The sequence below is a fragment of the Heterocephalus glaber genome, unplaced genomic scaffold (assembly GCF_053883595.1).
Source record: "Heterocephalus glaber isolate CG9 unplaced genomic scaffold, H.glaber_assembly_v1.0 deba00000594, whole genome shotgun sequence".
In the NCBI taxonomy this organism is placed as follows: domain Eukaryota; kingdom Metazoa; phylum Chordata; class Mammalia; order Rodentia; family Bathyergidae; genus Heterocephalus; species Heterocephalus glaber.
The window spans coordinates 20,661,020-20,688,945 of record NW_028258151.1 but is presented as its reverse complement, the minus strand read 5'-3'; the positions used below and the strand labels follow the sequence as shown (position 1 = coordinate 20,688,945).

Here is a 27,926-nt window from a genome sequence, read left to right as displayed (position 1 = left end):
AGACCTCTTTCTGAATAAGATCCTTTCTGAGGGGCAGGGTGGGTATGGTTTGGTTAGGACAATGGGCATCCCAGTGGGCTTCATGGGATGCACACTCCACTCACAGGGCCTCAGTTTCACAGCTGCCCAGTGAACTGCTGGCTCCGTGGCTGACTGTCCCCTCTGGGCCTCTCCCTGGGATAGGGATGCCCACTTGGATATGAGGTCTCCTGGATCCCTGGAGCCTGGAGCCCAAGCGTGATTACAAGGCATTTCAAGATTTTTTTTTCTTTGCCCTTGGAACAAAACGCATTTGTTTGTGTTAAAGTTTGAGGGGAGGGAAAGCAGTTTTTGCAAACACGGGCTCCTCTGTTAGTGCCTGGGGGTCTCTAAAACCGGGCGGCTGCTGGGCTCTGTTTACCTCTGTGCATCTAAATTTAGAATTTAGAGTGGAAAGGCCGGAACCCCTCCCCTGTATGTCAGCCCCTTTTAAAACAGAGTCTGACAGCCCTTCGTTCCTCACCTGGAGGCTCCGGAAAGTTCCCGCCTCCCAGACTGTGCTGCATCCTGGTGGAGCAAGGCTGGGGAGCCTGGGGACTCAAGCAGAGGCCGGAGAGCCTGAGCACCATCCAGTGGGAGGGCTCAGTGTCAGGACCTCCTTGGATGTTGAAGCTAAAGCCAGGGTGGCAGCACTCAGACCCACCAGACCAGGGTTTTTCTTCTGCCCAGAGCTCCATGTGCAGCCTAGGAGTACAGTGAGAGTCCAGGGTCTGAAAGACCCTCCCAGAGGACTTTCCTGAGAAGTGATCTTTACAGCTGGGTTTTGAAGGATGAATAGGAGCCCACAAGGTATATCTATCTTCCTGTTCTTACTGCCCATTTACCATCGCCTGAGGGTTTGATTACACAGCCTCAGCCAAGCCCTGGGAGGGTGATATGCAGGACTAATTTCCTCTTGGGGGATGGGGTTCAGCTTAGGCCAGTGGGGAGTAGCCTGTGGGAATCTCAGGCCCCAGAGCTTTCCAGAGACAGTGTCAGGAAACAGTGGGACAGGAGGAGGTGGGGTGGAACTTGATGTGGAACTCCATTCACATCCCCCCTCCACCACGTGCCTGTTGTGTGGGACTAGACAGCTTGTCTAACCCCTCTGGGTCTATTTGTGAAATGAGAACATGACATGGACCAGCTTCCATGGCTTGTCAGAATTCAGTCAGTAAACACACAGAAAGCCAAGGGTCCCAGGCGCAGCCGCAGGTGGGCTTCTGGGCTGGTCCCCATCCTCCCTTGGAGGCCACCTTCTAGAGGCTGCCTAGAAAAGGGGGCATAGAACACCACCAGTGTGGCCTCTCATAGCAGAACGGGGTGCAGATCAAAGCTTCCTGTGTCCCTGATGGGCATGAAGCTGCAGAGCAGCAGGCAGTGGTAGGGTGGAGGACACACCCCTGCCCACCAGCTCCAGGACCATGGCTTGTTCCCATGGCCACTCGCCCTTCGGGTCCTGTCACCATGTGGCATATCTGTGGGCCTGAGTGTGAGCAGCCTGTGTGCCTTGCCTGCCTTGGTCCATCCGCCTGGGAGACATGCAGATCTGCCTTCCCCATGGCCAGCTGTGGGGATAAGTTCCAGGCACCAGGGCTATAAAACAGCCCATTCCTGAGCTGCTTGCGTCTGTGAGTCCAGGAACAGCAAACAGCTCTGCCGGATGGGCCGTTTCCTGGGGAGGTGGAGGACCCCATTCACAAGACAAAGAGGGGTGAGGGGCCTGAGAAGAGGAGTGGGTGCTGGGCAGTTACTCAGTTGCCTACCCCTGCCTGGGCTCCTGGCTTCTGTGATGGCCTGCTTAGCCCAGGAGCTGAGAAGCATGGGAGAGGGGGTCTCAGACCTCTACACCTGCCTGGTACACATGACCACATCCTGCACACCTGCTCCCTTCCGTCAGGGCTCTTCCCACAACCTGACCCCTCCTTTCTCCTTCATCAGAGATTTTATTTTAGCATTAATTTAGACTTTAAAAATGAAAAATATTTTACAACTTCACCAAAAAATTAAAACCTTTTAAATACTTAAAGGTTATTCACGTTATAAGAAAGTTTACCAATATACCGACCCTGAGTTCGTGTTTCAGTGTTTGAGTTTGCTGGTATCCCTTACACCCAGTGCTCTCGATGCTAGCACCCACCTGCAGATGCTGATGCCTGCCTTGCACCCGTGGCAAGATGGCTACTGGCTGACATTTCACTCTCTGAAGCTTTTCATGCCTTTTTGTGGACCCCTTCATGCCTTTTTCCAGGGGGAGGTAGTACTGATTGAACTCAGGACTATTGCACTAAGCTATATCCCTGGACCTTTTGGTATTTTTTATTTTGAGATAGGTTCTTGCTAAGTTGCTAAATTGCCAGGCTGGGATTGAACTTTTAATTTTCCTGTCTCAGCTTCCCAGGGTGCTGGGGTTACCTGCATGCAACACCATGGCTGCCTTCTCTTCATACTCTTCATACAGGATGCTGTTTCTGTGGCTTATATCTATCAACAGTTAATAAAGCCAAGAAACTTTTAAATGCTTCCATATTTATTAAAATAATAATAGAACCATTTTATGTAAAATAACTATGATAAGCTACTATATTTTCTAAAACAAAAGACAATACTGAAAGAACAACATGCATTTATGAGCAGATCTTCATGAATCTGGCTGGAGACATTGGGTCTTCCCACCAGCACTTCTGTCGCCACAGCTGCAGCCCACACCTTGTGCTGGGACAGAGTGAGCCAGTCTGAGGCTAGGCCTGACACCCAGTCAAGGCACCTAGAGGCCCCCAGGCCCACTTTAAGAAGCTGGTGCTGCCATCCCCTTTGCAGCCCCAGGCAGACTGTCCATCCACACTTGCCTGCTGACTGCAGGGATTTGATCCATCAGGGAACAGCCCTTCTACTTCTTCCTACCTCCTTTGGGGTGCTCACCACCACCACTCCACCACAAACAAACCCTCTCTCTCAGCCTTCTCTTCCACGACCTGATACAGGAGGGGCTGCCCAGCTGAGTGGAGCTTTGTTCTGCCCTGGATGGCATCTCTGGCTTTGAGCACATACGTTATGAGGCCATCAGAGCAGGAAGTGCTGTGGTGAGTGCACCACGAGGAATGCAGGGGCCAAGCATAGACTCAGGCAGGCAGCAAAAGCTACCCAGGTCCCTATCAGGGTTTTGAGGGATGAATAGGAGGTTGCTGGATGAACACATAGAAACTGCATGTTCACACAAATGGGGTAAGTGACTGTCCTTCTGAGATGTCTGAGTTAGAGATGCTGGAGTCTGCTCTCCTTAACTGTCTGGCTGCAGGGGTCATTTAGGCTCAAGGCTGGGTGAGCCAGAGTCCCTGTTGGCTCGGGCCTTTCCAGGCTGGTTTCTGGGCCTCCTTTTTTGTGTTTTCCATGACTTGCCAATGGCCTAGGAAATATCTATGAGTGGGTGAGCAAATGCGCTGGGGCCCTGCCCTCCCAAGCCCTCTGGGCCATGGCATTACCAGGTGGGCCGGCTCCCAGGGCAGGCAGTGCTATGTCTCACTGCCCTGCCCAGCTCTGCTGCAGCTGGTGTCCCATGCATGGCCCTGTATGAGCCTGGGCCCTAGTGAAGGCAGCTGCAGCCCAGCCCTCACATGTGGGGTGTAGGCTCCTTACTGCCCCCACCACCAGCCCTGGCCCCAGTTGGCCTAGCTCTGGCCTGCAAGTATGTGTGTTCAGAGATGGAGGCAGTCCACATGGTAGTACAAGGTATATGGGCCCAAGTGTGCCCTGAGCATGGCAGGTCACACATGAACACAGCCCTTCTGCATATGACCTTGCCCTGTGTACATGTGCTTCTGTGTTGCCAGAAAACATCAGGTCCTTGTGTGTTTCAGCATGTGTGTGTGGGTGTCCCTGGGAGTGTACAGCACTTGTGAGTGTGTCCCTATGCACACGAAGCCGGGTGGTCCATTTAAAGGGCTGTCACTAAGCAGTTCCTGTGTGCTCTGCTGATGTGCAGGATGCATGTGTATTTTAAGGATGGTGACACTGCAGGGCTGACACTACAGGGAAAGCACTGCATGGGCAGCTGCAGAAATACCTGGCGTGGCACCAGTGGAGTAGAGCTCAGGGTGGCAGGAGCTCAGCAGGGGTCAGTCCTGTCACGTTGCCTGACTGAAACTGAAATCTTCAGGTGCCTGTGACTATAACTAAGTTCCCTGTGAACATCATCACTTCTGCCACCTAGGCTCTTCTGGTCCTCCTGCTCCGACAGCTTTGAACAGCAATGTGAGCCATAGACACCTGTCTCTGTTCATGCATCCATGTGTACGCTTCTGCCTGGCTCTAGCCCTGCTGCCCTTGCTCAGTGGCAGGTGGACACACCAGGGCAACCCAAGGCCAGGGTCTCCCTGGGGACTGGTGTGGTCAGCAATCACTGCTATAGAGTCTCATACTCCCTCTCTGGGCCACAATTGGGACCTATTAAGTGGGCTCCTGCCATGCACCCTGGCTTAGTAGGGCAGAGCTCAAATGGAGACCTCTGCACTATTCTCAGCCAGAAAGGCCTTCCTGGGACTGGTGGCATAGTTGTCACTGAGCCCTAGATGATATAAGCTGGGCTACCCCAAGTAGGCTATGCAGAGCAAGACTACAGACCACAGGCAGCAGGTTCCAGCTGCAGTGCTAAGGGCATCATGCAGACTGTCTTGCTGCCAGGGCGAGAGTGTGTCCATGGCACGAGTTGGCCTTAGAACCAGGTATTGGAACCAGGCTCAGGACTAGTCCTCAAGGTCCAGCCAGAGCCACAGGCAGACTCTGGGTGCAGCCTGGCAGCTGGGCTCGGCCAGGGTGGGCTCCTGTGTCCCCACGGGACTGCGTGTTCTGCCTCACCAGAGGCCCAGGAGCAAACCTCAGATGCCAGTGGGGGGCAACCTAGGAGGGGGAGCAGCCCCTCACTCCTATTGTCCTGCCACACACCCTGGACAGACAGCTCCCCCACCAAGAAGATGACAAGAGCCTTGTCTTGTTCTCTCAGAAGAGAGAAAAAATGAAACATCTGGAGCCCTGGGGTGGTGGCAGGAAGTGGCATGTCATCCTGCCCCGGCTCTTTGTGGCCGGCCAGCCTCAGTGGGAGCTCCCAGGCTCCTGGGGGTCATGTGTAGCGACGCTGGTGGCCGGGGGCCAGGCTTCTGGGGGACAGGGCAAGCAGTGGGGAGGGTAGGCCTGTCCTCCTGTGGGTGGGCTCTATAGCCTACTTGCCCTGTCCCAACACAGCAAGCTCTTTCTGCATGACCCTGGTGGGCTGTGCTGAGTGTGAGGGTCAGGGTCTGGGGACTTGAGCCCTGCTGTGTGCTCTCCTGGTGGTTCCACTGAGCTGCACAGTAGCCGCAGGAGAGTGGCTGTCCTGGTCTCCACAGGGTGGGGGTAGGGGCCAGGAAGGTGCCATCTTGCAGTTCTAGGCTGGCCAACTGCTCATTGCTGTCCCTCCTCCTCACAGGTCACAGTCACCACTATCGGCTACGGCGACAAGGTACCCCAGACCTGGGTTGGGAAGACCATTGCCTCCTGCTTCTCTGTCTTTGCCATCTCCTTCTTTGCACTCCCAGCGGTAGGTGCCCATGGGGGCCATCTCCCTGCTTCCCAGCAGACTGGGGCTCTGGGCAGCAGGTCCTTTCCTGTGAGGAGACTCTCAGAGGTGGCTCACTGAGAGCCAAGATGGACATGACTTCAAAAAAGCACTGTCCTCCAAGCCCACCTGCCATTGGGCCTGGGACACAGCCCTCTCCTGCTCCCAATCCCCAGGGTCATTTGTAGCAGAGTGGGAGCAGCCTGGCCTGACTCTGGTGGGGGAAGGCAATGGGGGTGCCCAGTGTGGCCACCATATTACCACAGAGTGGAACTGTTTGCCTGGTGGGGGAGCGGGTGCCTTGCACCATAGCCACAAGTGTCTGTTTCCTACCCCTTCCAGAAGTCACAAACTGAGGATAGGAGCATGTAGTCCACTGTGTGAGTGCAGGTGTGCAAGGATGTGTGCTATATGTGTGTATGTGTGCAAGTGGTAATATGGTCTACACATGTGTACACACTGTTTTATATGTATGCTGTATACATGTTTTGTGTGTGCACACAATATGTGTCTATGCAGGTGTCTGTGCATTGTATTTGTGTGGCATGTGTATATGTTGTGTGTACATGTGTGAGTGTCCTGTGTGTGTATAGGTCATGCATGTTATTTATATGTACATCCATGTACAACACACATGTATACAGGGAGTGTCTAGATATGTGTGTGTCTATGCACGTTCATGTGTAGACACGTTACATGTGTTGAATGTATCTTATGTCCATGTATCTCACATGGCACAGGTTTGGTACTAGTATGTATGTGTCACACGTGTGTGGAGGGCTCGGTTCCTTCCCTGGATAGGGAGTACCCTGGCTGCTGCAGCAGTCGTCTGCATGGTAACAGCAACAGCCCACCTCAGCTGGGGCTGCCTCTGACTCCCAGCCTGATCTCAGCATGTAGTTCCTGCCCGGGTACATGCAGATGGCCTCACCCACCTCGCTCCCCAAAATGGTCCCTGGGATGGCTCAGGGCCCTTGCTGGCAGGCCCAGATATGTGCTTTGTCCTCCAAACTGAGGCAGGCTGACCAGTGCCTCCCACCTCGGGCAGGTCTGGCTTCTTAGAACTAAAGTCTGAGCCTGCCACGTCCCCCACATATTTGTCCTGTCACTGAGCCCTGGCCAGTGGCGGCCTGCTTGGTGGTGAGCCTCATTTCTGTCCCTCCCAGGGGATCCTTGGCTCTGGGTTTGCCCTGAAAGTCCAGCAGAAGCAGAGGCAGAAGCACTTCAACCGCCAGATCCCAGCTGCGGCGTCGCTCATCCAGGTGTGTCCCACATGCTCAGCCTTGGCCACCTCCCATCGTCATCATCACTGTCACATCCAGCCCTTGTGTCCTTGCACTGACCCAACCTGTGGGATGCAAGGTCTTTGTACTGTGTGCCCTTCCCATGGCACAGGCACCTCACTTGGGGAAGTATCTGCTTTAGGGTTCCGGATGACATCGGAGCACAGGGGCTGTCCCCTTCCATGGCAACTCCTGTCAGAACCATCTGTGGGCTGGGACAAGATGTGACTGTGGCCACTCCACGATCTGGTGTGGTCAGCCTATGGGCCCTGTCACCTTCCAGCAGCACTGGGCTCCAGCTCCTTGACCCTGTTGTCCCTCCTTCCATGACCCACCCCCTAGCTGAGCACAGGGTGGAGTTTTGGAGGGAGACGGCAAGGGGGCCCCAGGTGACTGTCACCAGGGGCAGGGCCTAGCTTAGGCAGTGGCTGTTGTTTCCCAGTGAGAGGCACCACAAGCCACCCATGAGTCACAGGCTCAGAGTCAGGTTAAGCAGAACCTAAGGTTGCCAGGGGAAGAGAGGTCCTAGAGGTGGCTGGAGACATAGTGGATGCTGCTGTCACCCAGGACCCACTGGAATGCACCAGAGAGCTGGGGTGACATTTTAATGTCAGTGAAAACTTGAGCACAGGACCCATTCAAAAACCATATCCCTGTAATCTCTTTGTCGGCAGGGGCAAGGAGGGGCTGGGTGAGGGGCTGGGCCTGGAGGCACAGACGTTGTCAGGCTGAGTAGGCCAGTGTCTGGTCACAGACATGACTGTCCTCCCAGTGCGGTGGCTGCGGTGCACAGAGTAGGCCCCCTGGACACCTGGGCTGAGTGCCTCTCAGCAAAGGTCTGGGGCCTAGTCAGGCTGAGGCTGGTGGGGGTCCTCTTGCAGGGCTCTCTGCCCCAGGCAGGGCCCCAGTGAGGGGTGGGTGCCTGTCAGGGGCCATGGCTTTGTGGTTGAAGCACAGCCTGAGTCTCCACCCTGTTTCTCTGAAGCCCTTCCAGAACCAACGGTCTGGGGCCTGGACCTGAGGGCTGAGCAGGAAGGAAATAGCAGCCGCCATAAAGCCGAGGGGCCATGGCTGTGTGCTCCCTCTCAGGCCTGGCTTTATGGCCCCATAGTGTCTCCTTTTGGAGAGACCATAAATCAGGCCTATAAAACCTTCACTGTGGCAGAGTGTCTGTAGCAGGGGGCAGGTTTGATTCTTCTTCCATGGGAGTCACACATCCTGCAAGGGGCTCCCTCAGAAGCCATGGTCATGGTGGGAGGACTTGCTGGGTCCTGAGATGGCAGCAACAGGCAGCAGGGGTGCTGTGGGGTCACACAGGAAGGGGCATCTGGAGAGGAGTGCAGGCTGCTTGGCATGGTGGGATGCAGAGGCAGCTCAGCATGCACATAGGACATGTAGACCTCAGGGACCTCCCAACTGCCCAGATCACCCCGGTGAGAGTGAGGACGGCGGCCATGTCTGTGCCAGGCATCCATCTCAAGGGTGCCATGGCACCCAGGAGTCCTACCAGTGTGTAGGCACCTCCCCCAGGTGGCTCTCTTCCTCTGGATCACAGGACTGGCAGTGATAGGGCCACCACAATATCCTCAGAAGAAACTCTGGGCCCTGCCCACCTGGGTGCTGCACAGCTTCCCTTGTTTCCCTGCCGGTGTGTCTTCTCCAGGTCATACCCTGTGGTGGCCACTGTGGGGGTCCTTTTAGACCAGTGATGGCAAGCCTTTTAGAGACCGAGTGCCCAAACTGCAACCCAAAACCCATACTTACTACAAAGTGCCAACATTGCAATTAAACCTGAATACTGAGGTCTGTCTTTAGAAAAAAAAAAAACCTCATACAACTCATGATGTCATCGCAGAGAGGGCTCTGTGTGCCCACTGCGGCATGCCTGTCATAGGTTCTCCACCACTGCTCTAGACCAAAAACTAAAAGCTTCACCCATGGAAGCAGAGACTCCCTATAGCTGCACAATGGCACTGTAGTACCCCAGAAGGACTCTGCTTTCTGACCTCTCAGTCTCACCCCTCCAGCTCCAGGGCCCCTGACTCTCCACCCAGTACCCACACAGGTCCCAGGTGACCCCTCCTCAGCTACCCTTGTGCATTCAGTGGGTCCTGTTGTCCAGGTCTTTCCCTGTCCCCTGCCCTCACCATGCATGCCTAATTTGTGTACCTTTGTGTGTCCAGAATTTGGTTCAGGGCTGGTCTATAGAAGGAGCTCAGGTAAGAGGAGGGGGAGCAGGTGGATCAGGGCACCAAGGGAAAAGCCTTTGTGGCACCTGAGCTGTGAGTGGTAGACATCTGTGTGGGGGCCAGTGCACTGCCAGGCTGGGAGGCACAAGCCCAATTGTCAAGACAGAGGGCCTGGAGGTGGCAGTGGGGCTCCTGCCAGGCCCTGGGGTTGGGATGGGGCTGCAGCTTCCTCAAGAGACCCTGGCTAGTTCTGTGGGTGACAGTCCCCCTCCTCCTTCCCTATTTCAGACTGCATGGAGGTGCTACGCTGCCGAGAACCCCGACTCTTCCACTTGGAAGATCTACGTGCGGAAGCCCACCCGGAGTCACATGCTGCTCTCCCCTAGCCCCAAGCCAAAGAAGTCTGCCATGGTAATGGTAACCAGCCCCACCTGCCACCAGAGTGAGCTGCCTTTTAGCAAGTGGCAGCCTTGGGGCCACAACTTATGGCCAGGGTGTCATAATACATTTGACTGCAGTCTTTTAGCTCAGAGTAGTCTATGTCAAGGTGTCAGCATCACTCTGGGCTCTGGAGCTGTATATTCGAGGGTCCCTTCCATCTCAATGTCCCTACCCTTGGGGCCATGCAGGCCTGGCCACGCCAAGGCCAGGAGTATGGGAAGCCAGAGAAATTACCTCAGCAACAGGGAATGCTGGATTCTAGTCAGTTGCTAGAAAGCAGGCTCTTGAGAGGCCATTGGTGTTGGGTTTCCAGGTGCCAGTGGGGGACAGAGCTGGTATACTAGCTCAGAGAAGAGGGTCTCAAGGTCACAGAGTGGGAAAGTTCCCACAGGCTTTGGGCAGGGGTCTTATTGTTTGGCTGAGGTGATGAGTGAAGGCTTGAGATTACTCCCTTCCTGGCTCAGGCCCGCACCCTCCTCAGAGACCTGGCCTTCCCAGGTTCTAGCTGTTGCTGGAGCCATTATAGCTGTTGTTCCCTCTGCCAGAACATTCTCTCTGACTTCTACACAGCCTGCACCCTGCTTCCTCCAGCTGACCTCCCTCCTCAAAAGAGGTCCTGCCTGCCTCATGCTCTGCTGCCACAGCCGCATCATTGCCCTGGTGTGATATACTATATTACCTATTTACTGGTCTCCATCTACCTGCACTCAGTGGGCTGTGAGGCACTGGTAGCACCAGCATGGCATGGGCCCACCAGAGCCTGTCCCATCTCTGAGGCTGGTAGAAGCTCCCTGGCAGACACATACTACAGGCCAGACCAGGGCTGCTCTGGGTGCTCTGGGACCGATGGAGGGCCTGGCAGAGGATGCCCATGAACTGCCAACCTTTTGTGTGACTTTTTTTAGGTAAAGAAAAAGAAGTTCAAACTGGACAAAGATAATGGAGTGAGTCCTGGAGAGAAGATGCTCACAGTCCCCCATATCACATGTGATCCCCCAGAAGAGCGGAGGCCAGACCATTTCTCTGTTGATGGCTATGACAGTTCTGGTGAGGAACCTCACTGATGAGGCAGGGTGGGGAGGGGCAGGGCCAAATCATCTCCTGGCATTTCTCAAGGATCCCACAGTGCACAATTACTTCTTTTCTTGGGAGCCTGAGCACAAGAATGAGGTTTCTCATCTCTGCTAATGGAGCATGGACAGACAGGGAAAACTTCTAGAAACTTCCAGAAACTTTCTAGCTTCTTTCCCTGAGTCTTTCCTGAGGATAAGGCTCTCCACACATTCTACTGAGAGAAGCCTACACTCTGTAGGACCTGGTGACAAAACAGCAGCGCTCCCCAGGGTTTGCAGTTTCACCCCTGTTAAACTACCCAATGAGGCTCTTTCCTGGGTGTGAGGAGAGGATTGCTAGGAGCCCAGAGCACACACATCCAGGCCATATAGCACCAGTGTGGCATGCTGGTAGTGACTACTACACACTTTCACCAACTTCAGCCCTTGCCAGAAATGCTTCTGGCTGACCAGATACAGATACCACAGCCTATGGGGACCCTGGGGTTGTAGCATATGAATTGGGAAGGGGTGGCTGTGGTGGAAAGGATCCAGTGCTCCCTGGCAGCTCTGCCTTCTCTGGTGACTTCAGTGCCCAGCTCTGGGGGACTCTGATTCTGAATGGGTGAGTTCTCTAGCAGATGTCTTTAAATGAAATGTGATTGGTTCTGGCTTTTTCTTTCTCCTGGGGCCAGCATGGGTCTTTGAAATATCTGGACTTCTACTAGGATTGGAATGTGGTCTGCATTTTCCCAGGAGAAAACACACCAAAGCCCATTGGTACCCAGCATCTCATGCAAAGGCCCCTTTTACTACCCCATGGACCACTTCCTCTGAGGGAGGAACAGGCGGTGGGACTGTGGTCTATGCAAAAGTAGTACAGATACCTTCGGTGTCCGTGGGATCCATGTCTACCAGTTCAACCATGGTAGACCAAAAATATTAGAAAAGAAAATTATATTTGTATTGGCCAGGTACAGGCCATTTCTTGTCATTACTCCATAAATAATACAATATAACAGCTATTTACCTGCATTTACATTGTATCAGGTATTGTGGTTTAATCTATATGAAAAGATACGTATAGGTTATATGCAAACACTACAATATTTTATGTAAGGGACTTGACCATCTATAGATGTTGATATCCTTGGGTTCTGGGAACAATGTCCTGCAGATAGGGAGGGATGGCTGTATTTACTGAGACTGCTGGTCCACATCACTTGTGAGATATCCTGGGGAATACTCATAAAGCCCATTCTCAGGGCATGGTCCCTGGGACGGATAGGGTACCTGTTTTGGATGCACTTGGCTATTACAGCTCCAGGAAGAAATAATCTAGGCCTCACCTTCAGAACAAGAGAGAGCTCTCCATTTCTGGAGGGAGAAGTCGGAAGGTCAGGCCAAGGATACAAATGTTTAGGAGCCCACCTTCCCTCAACCACTTGCTGGTGTCCTGATGGACAGCCAGCATGCCAAGGTTGTGTGATGGTTCCTTTGGTTTGTTGTCTACCCATCACAGTCCTAGCCCTCCTCCTATTCTTCTAGGGCATGCCCTTCCAGGGAGATGCTCGCTTGGAGGGACTTCAGTGTGGGAAAGCTCTACTTGGCCGAATCCTATTGATGGCCAGACATCACTGTTCCAGACTCCAGACTTCCAGCTCCTGGAAACCAATCCTTGCCGCAGCATGCTATGTGGCCAGGGCTCCAGGCCCCGCAGAGAGGAGGCAGTCCATGCACTGATCCCCTCCCAGGCAGGTTGGGCTGGGGGTTCAGAACCACCAGTGTGCATCTAACAGCTGTCCCCTGCCTTGATGCTCTTCCTCTCTGCTCTTTTGTCATTTCTGTGACATTTTCTTCCCCTCTGAAACTTCATCCCAGTACCTGGGACCCACCAGAATGTTCTGGGACTGGCTAGAATGTTACAGGACCTACTGGAACATTCCATCTTATTGCCAGTGTAACCATCTAGACCATTGCAGAGGGTGACAGACTGCCCTGTTCCTGATATCTTGTGTTCACAGCCTATCAAGATAGGACTATAGACCTGGCCTGTCAAGCTCTAGCTTGTTCCAGGACAGCTGACTGTTCTCCTGTCTTTGGTCATTGTCCCCACCACCGACTCTTAGGGAAAGGGCAGGCAGTGTTCCAGAAAGGGGCTGTGGTTGTTCCCTGCTCTTTGAGGCTATCTTGGGCAAGACCAAGCCTGAATGCCTTTCCACTGGGAGCCAGCCTCCCTATGGCCTCATCACATGGCATGGGATTTGGCTTAGACCTGGACACATTGCGATGCACCACTGGGACATGCTCCCTGCCTGCCCACTGGAGTGGGCAACAAAGGGTAATTGTGCCAACAAATGCCCATTGCCCCCACAGCTCTGGCTTCTGGGGAGTAGGACCATTGTCTGGATGCAAATGGGGCCTTTCTGGGAATGCTAATAGGCAGGTTGGGCGTGACCAGAGGCAGCTGAGGATGCAGCCTGTGTGCCTGCCTTGGAGAAGCCTCACTCTGTATTTGCTGAGCACAGGGCTGCCAGAGCTGAGGCCGTGCATTCAGCCCATTTCATGTTATTAAGTCGTCAGTGATGTCTGCAGCATGTTAATGAGGTACAAGTGCAGAGGAGGGCAGGCGTCTTTTGTGGAAGGCTCCCACACCAGGGTTTTTTCTATCCTGCTAACATGATAAGTCAGCCTAGACCAGAGCCATTGGATTTTGGAGCCTGAACCATAGGCCTGGTCCCCAGAGATCAGGAGTTGCCCTGCCCTGTGGGTTACCGGACATGCCTGTGTCTTTCTCACTTGGGAGATTCTTGGAAAGGCTTGTGTGGAAAGACAGTGCTAATCCCAGGGCAAATGCCATCACTGGGAAAGTCTCAAAGTCCCTGCTCCCAGGAGGCAGGGCCCAGACAGCCATATGCACTTCCACTGCTGGACCAAACCTTACCAGGCATATGCTTTCTGGGTGCAAGAACTGGGCAAGTTGGGCAGAGGCCACCTCAGTCCTGCTGTAGGTCACCCACCTATGCAGCACATACTGCTCTCCTGCCCATGGCCTTCTGGCTCGTGTTCAAGGTGCTGCTCCTGCAGCAGTGGGAGAGGGTAGTGGACTGCAGTATGGATCCAACTTACAAATGGAGAAACAGAGGCCCAGGACCATGGGGGACCTCTCAAGACACACTAGCTGGGCTCACCCAAGATGCCCATGCAGGTGTGGGTATGTAGTGGGGACAGGTGAAGGGCAGTGTCCCTGAGCAGGGGCATCAGAAACTGGACCAACCTGCAGCAAAGGTGAGGTGTTGGACCTTGCAGAGAACCCATTCTTTCCACTATGGCAAGGAACTCTGCCACTTCTGCCCAGGGCAGGGAGTAGAGACATCAGAAGTCTAGAGCAAGAGTGCAGAGGGTACCATCCAGGCCTGGTTCCCCTGGAGTAAAGTACAATATTGCCCATAACTCACAGAGGATCTGTGGGAAAACAGGCCATATGCCCCTTTGTTTGCCAGCACCAGGGGCCTGGGTCTCTAGCTGTGCAGAGGCAGAAGTGGAGGGCGAGGCGAGGGATCTGCATGGATGAGGCACTATTGTTCATACTCAAGATGGGGTACTGGACACTCATGTCCTAGCTGTTGCTGCTCCCAGGGATCCTGCAGACTCACTGTGTGCTTAGTGGGACATCCTGCCTAGGGAACAGAGTGGGCGCATCACATGCACAGTCCCCAGTGGTTGTCGCCACTTGTGTTTGTATGCTCTGCATATGAGCCTGGCCCAATGAGGCGCAGTTGAGTATGCGCTCAACCCTCCTGCTCACTTGGTACACTCACCCAGACAAACCAAGCCTCACATTTTGGCTCCTTGTCTCCAGGTTATACATCAGCACTCTGTATTTGGTGGCTCCCACAGGATTGTTTTGTTTTGTTTTTTGAAATAAGATCTCACTATGTAGTTCAGACTGGCCTTGAACTCATAGCAGTCCTTCTGCCTCAGGCTCCTGAGTGCTGCGATTAAAGGCATGTACCATCGTGCCCAGATAATTGATTCTATCTGGACCACTCCACCAAGCCACCATCTCTAGCTGGCTGACCACCTTCTGAGCCTCACTGGGACTTTGGTGGGCTTTGAGTCATGTTGCCGTCCTGTCTCTTGGGCTAGTTTTGCCTTTTGAGACCATTCTCTGAATTAGTTATTCTTAGTGTCAATGCTGTATAAGATTAAGACATGCTTACATTGGCTCACAGATTTGCAATTTCCCTTCTCACAAATTGCACTTAATCTCGTCCTCTCTGAGGCCCAGGCTCCCTTCCCCAAGGTCTTCCGAGGCTTTATGTTCAGCTTTACCTACCTGTGTTTTGTTTTGGGTTTTCCCCTTGCTCATAGGTGATGGTTTGCTTGGAGGAAAGTTACAGGTTGCTAGGTGTATTTTCTCTGAGCATTCTGCAGATGTAATTCCAGTTTCTCCTGGCTTCTGTAGGTAGTCAGGTAATGATCATCCCTTTCTTAGTGACCTGTTGACTATGAAAACTGCCTATGGCATTGGTGTTCAATAGTTTCACTGCAGTGTGTTATGGTGGTAGAATATTTTTTTGATCCTGCCCACACTTGTTTGTGATTATGATTCCTAATCTGAGGGTTTACGTCTTCTATCATATGTGGAAGTCAGTGCCATAATATGATAAAATGTTACCTCCCACTCCCACACCCCTCAAGGGCTCCTTATCTCATCCTCCTGATCTATCCCACACCTTCCCTCCAGCCTCAGCAATTTCTATCCATGTTTCTACCTCCAAGTGTGTCTTACCTACTGCTTTATCCACCCATTGAGACTTTGATTTCAGTCACCACATATTTCCTCATTTCTGTAAAACTTTGCGTGGTGGTTCAATCTGCTTGATTTTATCACCTTAAACCTTTCTCATATTTTACAAGTTTGAATTTTTAAGTCATTTGAACGTGCTGTTGTGTAACCTCTATCTGATAGTTTCATTATCTACAGCTCTGAAGAGTCTTGTTCTGTGCACTGTGATTCCTCCAGAATCTTGCTCATGGTGGCTTGTTCCCTTTTGGATTTGAGCTTATGATTGGTAGAGGTTTGTGTCTGTGGGGTTCCTCTGTGTCTTGTTTAAGGGCACATTTTTCTGGAGAATTGTACCTTTGCTTGTAGAGGGAAACTCAGTGAACCAATATGTGGTCTTTGGTGTCTTGGTTTATATGGAGACTTCTAGAGAAAACTACTCTAGAACATAACTTACTATAGTGTAAATGGAAGCCCAGTCTCTTGACAGAAGCCCAAAGGACACATGTCAAGAGAGTTTATGTTCCAGGAAAACAGGCCAAAACAAAAGAATTCCCTTTTATCTCCTTACCTCTGCCAGTGCATGCGTTGGCTTGGTTTGCTTGATTTTGTTTTGCTTTATTTATTCATTTTGATATCATTGTACTCTTTACTGTTGGTTCAGCCTCTTGAGGGCCTTGTTTTATATATAAGCATCTCACTGACCAGTTCTTGCCTTGTGCTAGGTCCAGATTTCACCTCTTCGCCTTGAGGGCCATCACAGGCCATGTGTGATTACTCAGGTGGGCAAATTCCCAGAACTGCCTGGGTTCAAAGCACCATGAGGTCTGCTTTGTTCTTGGTCTTTAGGGATTCCTTTTCTGTCAAACGATTTTAGGGTGCATGCAGGACACTCACTTTGTTTTTACAAGCCTGTTTAGGGACTTTTAGGGTACAGGGTTTTCAGTAGGAGATCCTCTGATTGCCAGAGACAGAAGCCCTCCTCTTTGTGCCAGACAGAGCTCTCTCACATGTGAAGTTGGAAGCTCCCTATTGGAAGAAGATCTAGCAGTGGTATGTTTAACACAGACACTTGGGCTCATTCCTTGAGATTTGGTGTCACAATGGCTGAAGGGAAGCCCAGGAATCTGTATTTGTAACAGGCCCCCAGCGTTTCTGTGAAACAGGTGGTCCATGGACTGGTATCAGAGAAACCCATGGGTGGGGCCCAGTACCAGGTGCAGGGCTTCTGTAACCTTCCAATCTTTCAACCAGTGCTGCCTTGGGGTCGACAAAACAGAAGGAATAGATACCTAGTAGGGCAAGAACAGCTTTCCAGGCCTCCTCCTAGCACCTGCAACTATGCTCTGGGCATCAGGTATGATGTTATTCAGGGCTTTGATCAGGACAACTTGATTTTAACTTCTGTGATCCTTCTAGTTGTTACACATAGCTCACAACAGCCTTGAGCCCTGGGGAAATGGGTTCAGGGACTTTAGGTGGAAGACCCTGACTCATTGAGAGGGTGTAGTGGTATGGCAGTGCATGAATGGCCTGACAGTGGCTCCTCAAGCATGCCGAGCCTGAACCAGAACCTTCTTGCTGGCTTTTTATAAAACCTCTTACATTTGTCCCTTCTGCCCCAGGGCTTTGCTTCTCTCCTGGGCTATCATTGTTAATATTTTTGAATCATCCTCACTGTCTTCTCAGCCCCATATGCTCTGTCCAGTTGTTCTGCAGGGTCAGTGACAAACTGACCATGATGACCAGATGGAAGTCTGGCAGGTAATGGTCCTGCTAAGCATCCTTCAGGCCTTATCCATATCAGAAATGAGATATGTGACATTAGTACAGATTATATAGATATTACAATGATAACAAGAAATACAAGAATACATCTGTTTGCTACTAATTTGATAACTTAGATGAAATGGGCAAATTTCTTGGAAGACATAAACTATATATACAAGTATATAACCCGAACAGCTCTGTATCTACTAACAAAGTGGAAATTATAATTAAAAGTATCCCCCCAAGGAGTATTCCAGGACTATATGGCTTCTCAGGTGAATCCTGCCATATGTTTAAGAAAAAATAAGAATAGTCTAGACATTTTATAGAAAACTGAAAAGAAAGGAATTCTTCTAAGGTCTGATACCAGTATTACTTCAATACCCAGATCAACCAAAGATATTACAAGAAAAGAAAACTATAGGCAGCACACAGGAGGCGAACCGCTCTCAGTGTACAAGAGGAGGCTTCCAGGCCACCGTACCACCCCCACCAGCACACAGCAGGCGAGCTGCTCCCAGCTCACAAGAAGAGGCTTCCAGGACATAGTACCACCCCCTCCAGCACACAGGAGGTGAGCCATGCAGGCACCAGCAGCACACACCACCACCCCCCACCCTGGAAATGAGAAGACACCAAAACAAGCCTCAAAACCATACTTCAAGATCACCTACAGCAACCCCAAAGGGAAACAAGATGGAACACTATGATACTCAACCACCTGGACTCCCTGAACTGGCAACAAAAGAGGATCTGGAAAAAATAAAATCAGAAATAATTTCTCAGATAACAGCAGAGATTGTGCCCATAGTGAAAGACATGATTAATGAATATAGAGAGGAGCTGAGGAACATGATGGAATCCCAACATAGGAAACAAATGGAATCCATAAAACAGAAGCAAATAGATTTCCAGGAGATTAAAATCTCCATTGAAAGTCTATGCAGCAGAATGAGCCAATGTGAGGACAGCATTTCAGATATAGAAGGTAAGATTGCAATTAGTGACCAGGAAAAGAAAAATTGCTTTAAAATTGTCAGGGACCATGAGAAATCAATCCAGCAGCTGCTAGATGATGCAAAGAAGAATAACATAAGACGGATTGGAGTCAATGAAGAAACAGGAGAGAGTGCAGATGACATAAAAACACTGTTCACAGAAGGGATGGCAGAAAACTTCCCAAGGAGGGGAAAAGAACTTGACATACAGATAAGTGAGGCATATAGGACTCCAACTAGCCTTGATAAAAAAAAATCTACACATACGCATATAATTGTTAAGATTCCAGAAACCCAACAGAACAAAGTTCTACAAGAAGTTAGAAAAAAGAAACCAATTACATACAAAGGAAAGCCCATCAGAACCACAGCAGACATCTCAATACAAACCCTCAAGGCAAGAAGAGCTTGGAGTGATGTATTTCAAGCCTTAAAGGAAAACAGCCTCCAACCCAGATTGATGTACCTTACAAAACTATCTTTCAAAATTGATGGAGAAATAAGATACTTTCATGACAAAGAGCACCTTAGGAACTTCATGAATACCAAACCAGCACTCCAAAAAATTTTACACAATATCCTAGGAAAAGACAATGAGGATCACAACCCCAGGAAGCCCAGCAGAATGAATCCACTGGGCATTACAAGAAGTTAAATGAAAGGGGGAGAATCCAACAAAAAGAAAAAGTCATGACAATGATAAGTCAATATGTATCAGTTATAACCATCAATGTTAATGGTCTCACCTCACCAATCAAAAGAAATAGACTGACAGAATGGGTCAAGAAACAAGGCCCAACAGTATGCTGCATACAAGAAACACATTTAATTCCAAAAGAAACTCACAGTCTGAAAGTTAAAGGGTGGAAAACAATACTCCATGCAACAGGAACCTGAAAAAAAGCAGGAGTAGCTATCCTTTTTGCAGGTCAAGTCGATTTCAAACCAACACTGATTAAGAGAGACAAAGAAGGACGCTACATGCTTGTAAAGGGAACAATGCAAGACAAAGAGATGACAATCATAAACATACATGCATGAAACACGAGTGTGCCCAACTATTTAAAACAAATACTAACATATTAAAAATCAAAAATCAAATAAGCACTAATACAGTAGTTGTGTGGAACCTCAATACCCCACTGTCACAAATACATAGATCAACTAGACAAAAAATAAGTAATGAAATATAGAACTCAATCAAACTCTTGAACAAAAGAACTTAACAGATGTTTACAGAATGTTGCACCCCACAAAATCAGACTACACTTTCTTTTCAGCTGCACATGGGACATTCACCAAAATAGACCACATACTCACTCATAGAACATGTTTAAGTAAGTTCAAAGGAATTTAAGTTATCCCTTGTATATTATCAGGCCATAGTGTGATGAAATCGGAGATCAATAGCAAAATAAACCTCAAGAATCTCATAAACACATGGAAATTGAACAGCACACTTCTGAATAACCAATGGGTCACAGAGGAAATTAAAGAAGAAATCAGACAGTTCTTTCAATTAAATGACAATGACAATACAACATATCGGAATCTATGGAACACAATGAAAGTCGTACGAGGGAAATTCATAGCAGTGAATACTCATATTAGGATAACACAACAAGCCCAATTAAACAACCTGATGCTGAACCTCAAGCTTCTAGAAAAATACTGCCACTCCTGTTTAAACTCTTCAATGAAATTGAAAGGGAAGCAATACTCCCACATTCATTCCTGGAAGCAAGCATCACTTTGATCCCCAAAGCAGAGAAAGACCCAACCAAAAAAGAGAACTATAGGCAAATCTCACTAATGAACATAGATGCAAAAATCCTTAAGAAGATACTGGCAAATAGAATGCAGAAAATCATCAAGAAGATCCTACACCCTGACCAAGTGGGATTCATCCCAGGGATGCAGGGATGGTTCAACATACGCAAATCAATAAATGTAATACACTGTATCAATAGAGCCAAGGACAAAAACCATATGATCACCTCAATAGATGCAGAAAAAGCATTTGACAAAATCCAATATACATTTATAATAAAAACCCTACAAAAAATTGGAATAGATGGTCTCTACCTCAGTCTGATAAAAGCCATCTATGAAAAACCAAATGGTCAAAAACTGAAATCCTTCACACTAAAACCAGGAACAAGACAAGGATGTCCACTATCACCACTCCTGTTCAACATAGTTTTGGAAACATTAGCCACAGCGATTAGACAAGAGAAAGAAATAAAAGGAATAAAGATAGTAAATGAAGAAGTCAAATTGTCATTATTTGCAGATGACAGGCTACTCTATATAGAAGACCTCAAGAACTCCACCAAAAGTCTTCTAGGCTTAATAACCAAATTCAGTAAAATAGCTGCATACAGGGTCATTACACAAAAATAAATAGCTTTCCTCTACACAAACAACAGACTCACTGAGAGGGAAATGAGGCAAAAAATTCCTTTCACAGTAGCATGCAAGAAACTGAAATACGTAGGAATGAACCTAACAAAAGAAATCAAAGACCTCTTCTCTGAAAAATATAGCACTTTGAAAAGAGAGATTGAAGATGATATCAGAAAATAGACATCCTCTGCTCCTGGGTAGGAAGGATCAACATAGTGAAAATGGCCATACTTCCAAAACTCCTATATAGATTCAATGCAATCCCAATTGAAATTCCAGCAGCATACTTCATGGACCTTGAGAAAACAATCCAAAAATTCATTTGGAACAAGAAGAGACCTAGAATACCAAAAGCAATTCTAGGCAACAGAGACATGGCAGGGGTATCACAACCCCCAACTTGAAACTATACTACAAATCTACTGTGATAAAAACAGCATGGTACTGGCAAAGAAACAGACCTGAGGACCAGTGAAACAGATTAGAAGATGCAGAAACAACTCCAGACACAGCAATCTCATCTTTGATAAAGGAGCAAACACCCTCACTGGAGGAAAGATAGCCTCTTCAATAAATGGTGCTAGAAAAATTGAGTTTCAACTTGTCAAAGATTAAAACTAGACCTACATCTTTTACCATGCACTCAACTAAAATCGAAATGGATTAAAGATCTAAATATTAAAAAAGAAATGCTGAATCTGCTGGAACAGAGGTTAGGTAGAACTCTTGAAGACATTGGTGTAGGAAAAAATTTTATGAACAAAACCTCAGTTGCCTGTGAACTAGCACAAACAATCAACAAGTGGGATCTCTTCTTGTTAAAAGGCTTCTGCACAGCAAGAGAAACCACCAGCAGTGTGAAGAGACAACCCACAATGTGGGAAAAAATCTTCACCTGCTGTTCCTTAGACAAAGGTCTACTATCTCGAATGTATAAAGAACTTAAAAAAATCAGACCTCCCAAATTTAAAGACCTAATCCAAAAATGGGCATCTGAAATGAAAAGACATTTCTCAGACAAAGAAGTAGAAATAGCAAATTAAGATATGAAAAAATGTTCAACATCACTGGTCATTCAACAGATGCAAATGAAAACAACACTGAGATTCCACCTCCAGAAAGAATGGCTGCTATCATGAAATCAATAACAAATGCTAGCGGGGCTGTGGGTGAAAGAGGAACCCTGCTCCAGTGCTGGTGGGGGTGTCAACTGGTGCAACCACTGTGGAAATCAGTATGGAGATACCTCAAAGAACTAGGACTGGAAGTTCTATTTGACCCAGCTATTCCCCTGCTGGGTATCTTCCCCAAAGAATTAAGAGAATCAGACCACAGTGATATATGTGCACCCATATTCATAGCAGCACAATTTGTAATAGCTAAAACTTTGAAGCAGTCCCATCAACTGGAGACTGGGTAAAGAAAATGTGGTTTTTTTTTTAATGGAGTACTATGCAGCCATAAAAAATGAGAAATTAGAGACATTTATAGTTAACTGGATGCACATTGAGGTAATACTCTTACGTGAAATTAATTGGAAACACGTAAATACTGAATAGTTTCTCTAGTGTGAGAAACTGAAAGTGTAAATAAGGACTAAAGGGTATAACAGGTAATGTGAAATAGGAAGAAAAGTGGCAAAGGGGAAGGGGAAGTGGGAGGGGTGGGGGAAAGGTAAGGGAATGGAATTAATAGGAGAAAATGAAAAAATGGAAACAAAGTCTTTGTTAATAGGGAGGGATGGAGGGCTTGAAGGGAGAGCAGGGGAAGGGGGAAATATAAGAACCGAGAGAGATTATGTAAAGGTGCTAATTTCCAATGATGAATGTAATTATATTTGTATACCTAAAATGTACCAATAAAATAAAAACAAGAAATAGACTGGCAGATTGGTCAAGAAGCAAGATCCAACAATATGCTGCATACAAGAAACACATTTAATTCAAAAAGAAATTCATAGTCTGAAAGTTACATGGTGGAAAACAATACTCCATGTGACAGGAACCAAAAAAAAAAAAAGGCAAGAGTAGCTATCCTCTTTGCAGATCAAGTGGATTTCAAACAAAAATCTGAAATACTGTGGTCCCAAGAATTTCAGATAAGGGATACTCAACTTCTATGTACAAATCTATTGTGAACATATGTTTCCATTCCTCTCAAGTAAAAACTTAAGAACAGGACTATCGGTTCTTAGCAGTAATACAAGAAATTTCTATATTGCTTTCCAAAATGGTTTTATCATTTTACATTCACATTAGCCGTATTAGAAATTTCTAACTGGTTCACACCTAAGCTGACATTTGTTCTTTTAAAACTTTTAACTTCATCTCCCTAATGAGTGTATAATTCAATTTTGTTATTATACTGATTAGTATTTTTCTCATTCTAGTGTTGCACACCTTTCCTTGTGCTGTACTGGCTATTTATCATCTTCTTGTGTCTACTTTTTAATTGGCTTGTCTACTAATGAGCTGTAAGAGTTCTTTATATATTCTTGTCACAGGTTATATGTATTATAAATATGGTCTGTTTAAGGACTACTTTTCATTTTAATGATGTCATTTAAAGTTCTAAATTTTGATGGAATCTCATTTATCAATTTTTTTTCTTTTATACATCATGTTTTTTATATCCTAGGAAATTCTTGCCTACCCTAAATTCATAAATATTTTCCATTATAATTTCTTCTTTAAGTTTTATAGTTTTAGTCTTTCATATTTAGGTTCATAGATCCTTTCAAGTTATTTTTATGTATGGAAATAAAGGGTTGAGGTTCATTTTTTTATATGTGGAAAAACCCCAAAACTATAGGTAAATATCTTTTATGAACACAGATGTGAAAATTCTAAGCAAAATTTTAGTGAATCGAGTCTAACAGTATGTTAAAAGGATTAACTAGGGTTCAGGAATGCAAAGTTAGTTTGACTTTTTTTTTAATCAGTGCAATGAACCATATTAATGAAGGACAACAGAAAGTCATAGTATCATCTTTATTAGTTGCAAAAAAAAAAAAGCATTTGAGAATCCAGCAGGCATTTCTCATCAAATAAATATAGAAGCTTCTGTGGTTCCGCTGCCTGCCTCACAAGCACAAGGGCCTGAATTCGATCTCCCATACCAAAAAAAAAAAAAAAATAGAAGCTTCCTTAGCCTCATACAGGTTGTTGACAAAAACCTATACTTAACATACTTAATAAAGAAAAACAAGCTCCCATAAGATCAAGAGCACAACAGGAATGTCTATTCTTAGCATTTCTGGTTAACATTAAAATGGAGGTTCTTGCCAATAGAATAAGGCAGGGAAAAGAAATTTTAGACAGTAGGTAGAAAAAGAAGTACAACTGTCTTTATTTTTTAGATTTCATTGGTATCTATGTAGAAAATTTGATGCATGTAAAAGATGACCTTTAGAACTTTTGCAAAGGGGCAGATACAATATCAAATTGCAAAATACAACTCTAAATTATAGCAGTAGATAGCCTGGAATTGACATTTTTAAAAATAGCACTTACATGGGCTGGGGATTTAGCTCAGTGGTTCCAGTGCCTGGCTCGCAAGCGCAAGGTCCCAAGTCTGATCCCTGGTACCAAAAAAAAAATAGCACTTACAGTAGCATTAGAAATGTGAAATACATAACTGATAAAAGATATGAAAGTGCTGCATGCTGAAACCTACAAAACAGTGTTGAGGAAAATTAATACTGAAATAAATGGACATACCATGTTCACAAATCACAAGATCCAATATTGAGCTCTAAATTGAATGTAATACCAGTCAAAATTCCAGCATTCAAATGACCTAGAATACCCAAAGCACCTTTGAAAATGATCACAATGTTGGCAGAGTAACACTACCAGTGTGGTATTAGCATAAAGATAAGCAAAGAGATCAATGGAGCAGAACAGAGTCCGGACAGACCTATACAGTTACGGACAGCTGATTTTTAATACAGACATAAAGGCAATTTGGTGGAAATAGTTTTTTTTTTACCAATAGTGTTGGAACAATTTGATAAACATGACAAAAAATGAACTTTGATCCATATCCTACAAAAAAATGAAATCAAAATTTGTCACAGAATTAAATTCAAAGCCTAAAGCTATAGAACTTATAGGAGAAAACAGGATAGTTAAAGGATGTCTATGACGTAAAAGTCACAAGCCATAATAGGAACAAATTGATCAATTCATTGGACTTATCAGAATTAAAACATTCTCTTTGAAAGGAACCATTAAGAAAATGAAAATACTAACTGGGGACTGAGAAAATATTTTAACAGCATACATCTGTAAAGGATTTATATCCAGAACATGTAAGGGGCACTTAAAACTGAATAATAATATAAATAGCAAGTTATAAAAAGGAACAAAATTCCACCGCCTCCCTCACAAGCACAAGGTCCCGAGTTCAATCTCCAGTACCAAAAAAAAAAAAAAAAAGAACAAAAGATTTAAATAGACACTTCAGCAGAGAACATATATGTAGAAGAGCTGCTTACATAAAAACATGCTCAACTTCATTAGTTACTAGAGAAATGCAAATAAAATGGCAATATGATATGACCACACAATTATTAGTGTCTAAAATTAAGGGATTTGATGAGACCAAGTGTTATCAAGGACACAGAGGAGGTGGAATTCTCACACAATCATGTTGGAAGTGTAAACCCCAAATCAGTGTAGCTGCTCTGGAAAAAATAGTTCAGCATTTTCATATTATCCAGCTGTTCTCTTCCTAGGTATTTAACCAAGAGAAATAAGGACATATGCACATACCAACACTTATAAATGGTATGATAACTAGGAACCAAAAAGTGGAAGCAACCCAAATGACATCAGCATTTGAATAGATTTTTTTTAAAAAGTTCTGATGTACCCCTAACAATGGAATACTGCTCCTGAAATACAAAGGAGTGAACCATTAATATACCTACAACATGGATGAACCGGAGTATAATTATGGTGAGTGAAAGAAGCCAGACAAAAAAGAGTAGACTGTCTTAATCTATTGATATAAAATTCTAGAAAAGGAAGACTAATCTAGATTGACAAAAAAGTAGGCAATTAACTTGGATTGGGGACAGTGATAGGAGAGGAAGTCCAGAAGGGTCAAAGAAAACTTTTAGGGGAAATGGATTTGCTCATCTTAATTGTGGGAGTGATTTCACCATATGTCAAAGGTTGTACAATTTAAACATTGTATAATTTAAACATGTAGTTTATTATATGTTGATTATACCTCAATAAAACCATTAAATATACATAAAAATATTTTGCATAGAAAAAAACCCTAAAAATAACTTTTAAATATGATAACATGGGGAAATAGTTGTCACTCATATTTTAGACATAGGGCTAATTTCATCAATATTTTTTAAAGTTCTTCTACATTAAGACAGTGAAAAGTTATACAAACAATTTGTGAAAAAGGAAAATGCCAGTGATTCTTCAGGATGAAAAGATGCTGACCAATCTCAATTACGAAAAGAGACATCCAAATTAAAGCAATGATTTTTTACTTACCTGATTATTAAATATAGAAAAGGTTGGTAATACTCTATAGGTAAATGTGGAGGAAAACTCTCAGCCCAATCCATGGATGTTGGAAGAATAAAAGCATACAACCTCAGCAGATGTCAGTAAGAACATTTCAATAAAAACTGAAGATGCATATGACAGTTCCTCTAGAAATTTCTTCAACACATATACATTTTCAAAATGATTCATCATCAGGATACTGATATCTGCAACTGTTAAATAGCAAAATATTGCAAACCACTGGCATACCCATCAATGAAACTCTGCTTAAGGAAAATACAGTGTATGTATAAATCAGCCATGAAAATTGTGTAGCTGCCTCCTCGGAACCAGAGAGAACATCCCTGAGATCTGATCTTGGAAATAATAGCACCTCTGGGTCAGCAGAGTATGAAATCTGCCACCATACCTGTGGTAATACAATGCTTTGCAATAAAAGACCTGTCTACCTTGTCCTATGTTCTGAAATAGTTTGAAGGACACTAAAGTTACCTTTGCTTAAAAGGTTAAATGAACCAAGTTATAAAATCATATGGGCCTGACACAGAACATCAATCTCTTTTTGGTCTGTTCTACGGTAATTTGTTCTAAATTAGTTTATTGCATATTTTGCAGTAATTTAGTCATTGCTTTTTAATTTCCTCAAGAGTTTCCACTGTGTTGCCACTTGATAGCAACTAATTTTTCCCTTTAGCAATTTTATATTCTCTATCTTTTTTCTTGCCTGAACTTTTATAGTTTTTCTCCTTTTTCTTAGTGAAGCTCATAAGAGATTTATCTATTCTATTCTATTGCCTTATCTTCTACCTTTATGCTATTTTGTTTTCTATTTAATCACTTTTTGTTTTATATCTATTAATTTCCTTTTCCTTGTTATCTTTATTTTGCTTTTTTATTTAATTAAGAGTAATACTTAATTAATTTAAACTCTTTCTACCAAAAGGCATTTAAAGGCTATAAATTTTCATCTGGTTGCAGCTTTAGCTGTGACATATAAAACAGTATGAAATATGTCCCATTTCATTGCTATTTTGATAGTTCGTAGTTTGTGGTTTGATTTTTCTCTTTAATCTAGAATTCTTTTAAGAAATGCTTTCTTAATTTTTAAGCAGTAAATTTGTATCACTGTTATTTCTAATTTAATAGGCTTACAATGAAAGGATGTAGCCTGTGAAATCTCCCGTTTTTTAATGAAGATTTCCTTTGTGTCCAAGTATAAAAAGATCATTATTTTTGTAATATACAATTTATAATATGGAATACAGACTATTCCACAGACCTAAGTTAAGGAGATAACTCTCTTTGTAGGACACACCACTTGATTTATATATACAGATAAAATGTATATGGAAATAGATTGAACATACAGTAGTACCTGTTTATTGCATTATTAGGCTTTGGTCCTAATATTGTTTTTCAGTCTAGCATATCTGCCAATTCTGAAATAGGAAAATTAAATTCTTTTTAAAATTACATTTCTAATAGTTGAGTAGTCGCAGTGCCTGTCTGGGAAGCATGAGGCCGTGAGTTCAATTCCCAGTACCAAAAAAAGAAAAAAAAAAAGTTGAGTGGCAAATTCATGGAGCATTCAGAGCATCACCTAGAGTCAAGCTTCTTAGGGTCACGGACTAGCTTTGCCATTTATTCCTTTGTGATCAAAAGTGTCTGGCTACTGTCCCCCTGTGCCTCTGTTTTCATATCTGTGAAGTTGGGATTCAAACTGTCCACTCCTGGGATTGCTGGGTGGCCCAAATGAGCTAGAGCATGGGAACTTGACCTACTCTCCTTCAACACGAGACTTACTCTTCCCCTGCCAACCAGATCCATATTCCACCTTACTCCTCTTCACTTTT

The 27,926-nt window shown here is 45.8% G+C and overlaps 1 protein-coding gene across 12 annotated transcripts in view; it reads left to right on the top strand.

Moving 5' to 3' along the window:
• Kcnq1 (potassium voltage-gated channel subfamily Q member 1) overlaps window positions 1–27,926 on the top strand; it is a 360,400-nt gene that overhangs the window by 108,774 nt on the left and 223,700 nt on the right. For 11 of the 12 annotated variants that reach the window (XM_013074819.3, XM_004852109.4, XM_004852108.3 and 8 more), the window contains exons 7-10: window positions 5,480–5,590; window positions 6,775–6,870; window positions 9,369–9,491; window positions 10,427–10,568. In XM_013074819.3, coding sequence (XP_012930273.1) covers window positions 5,480–5,590; window positions 6,775–6,870; window positions 9,369–9,491; window positions 10,427–10,568 — 472 coding nt within the window. The remainder of the gene's footprint in view (window positions 1–5,479; window positions 5,591–6,774; window positions 6,871–9,368; window positions 9,492–10,426; window positions 10,569–27,926) is intronic. The other variant, XM_021264428.2, reaches the window with a different exon arrangement.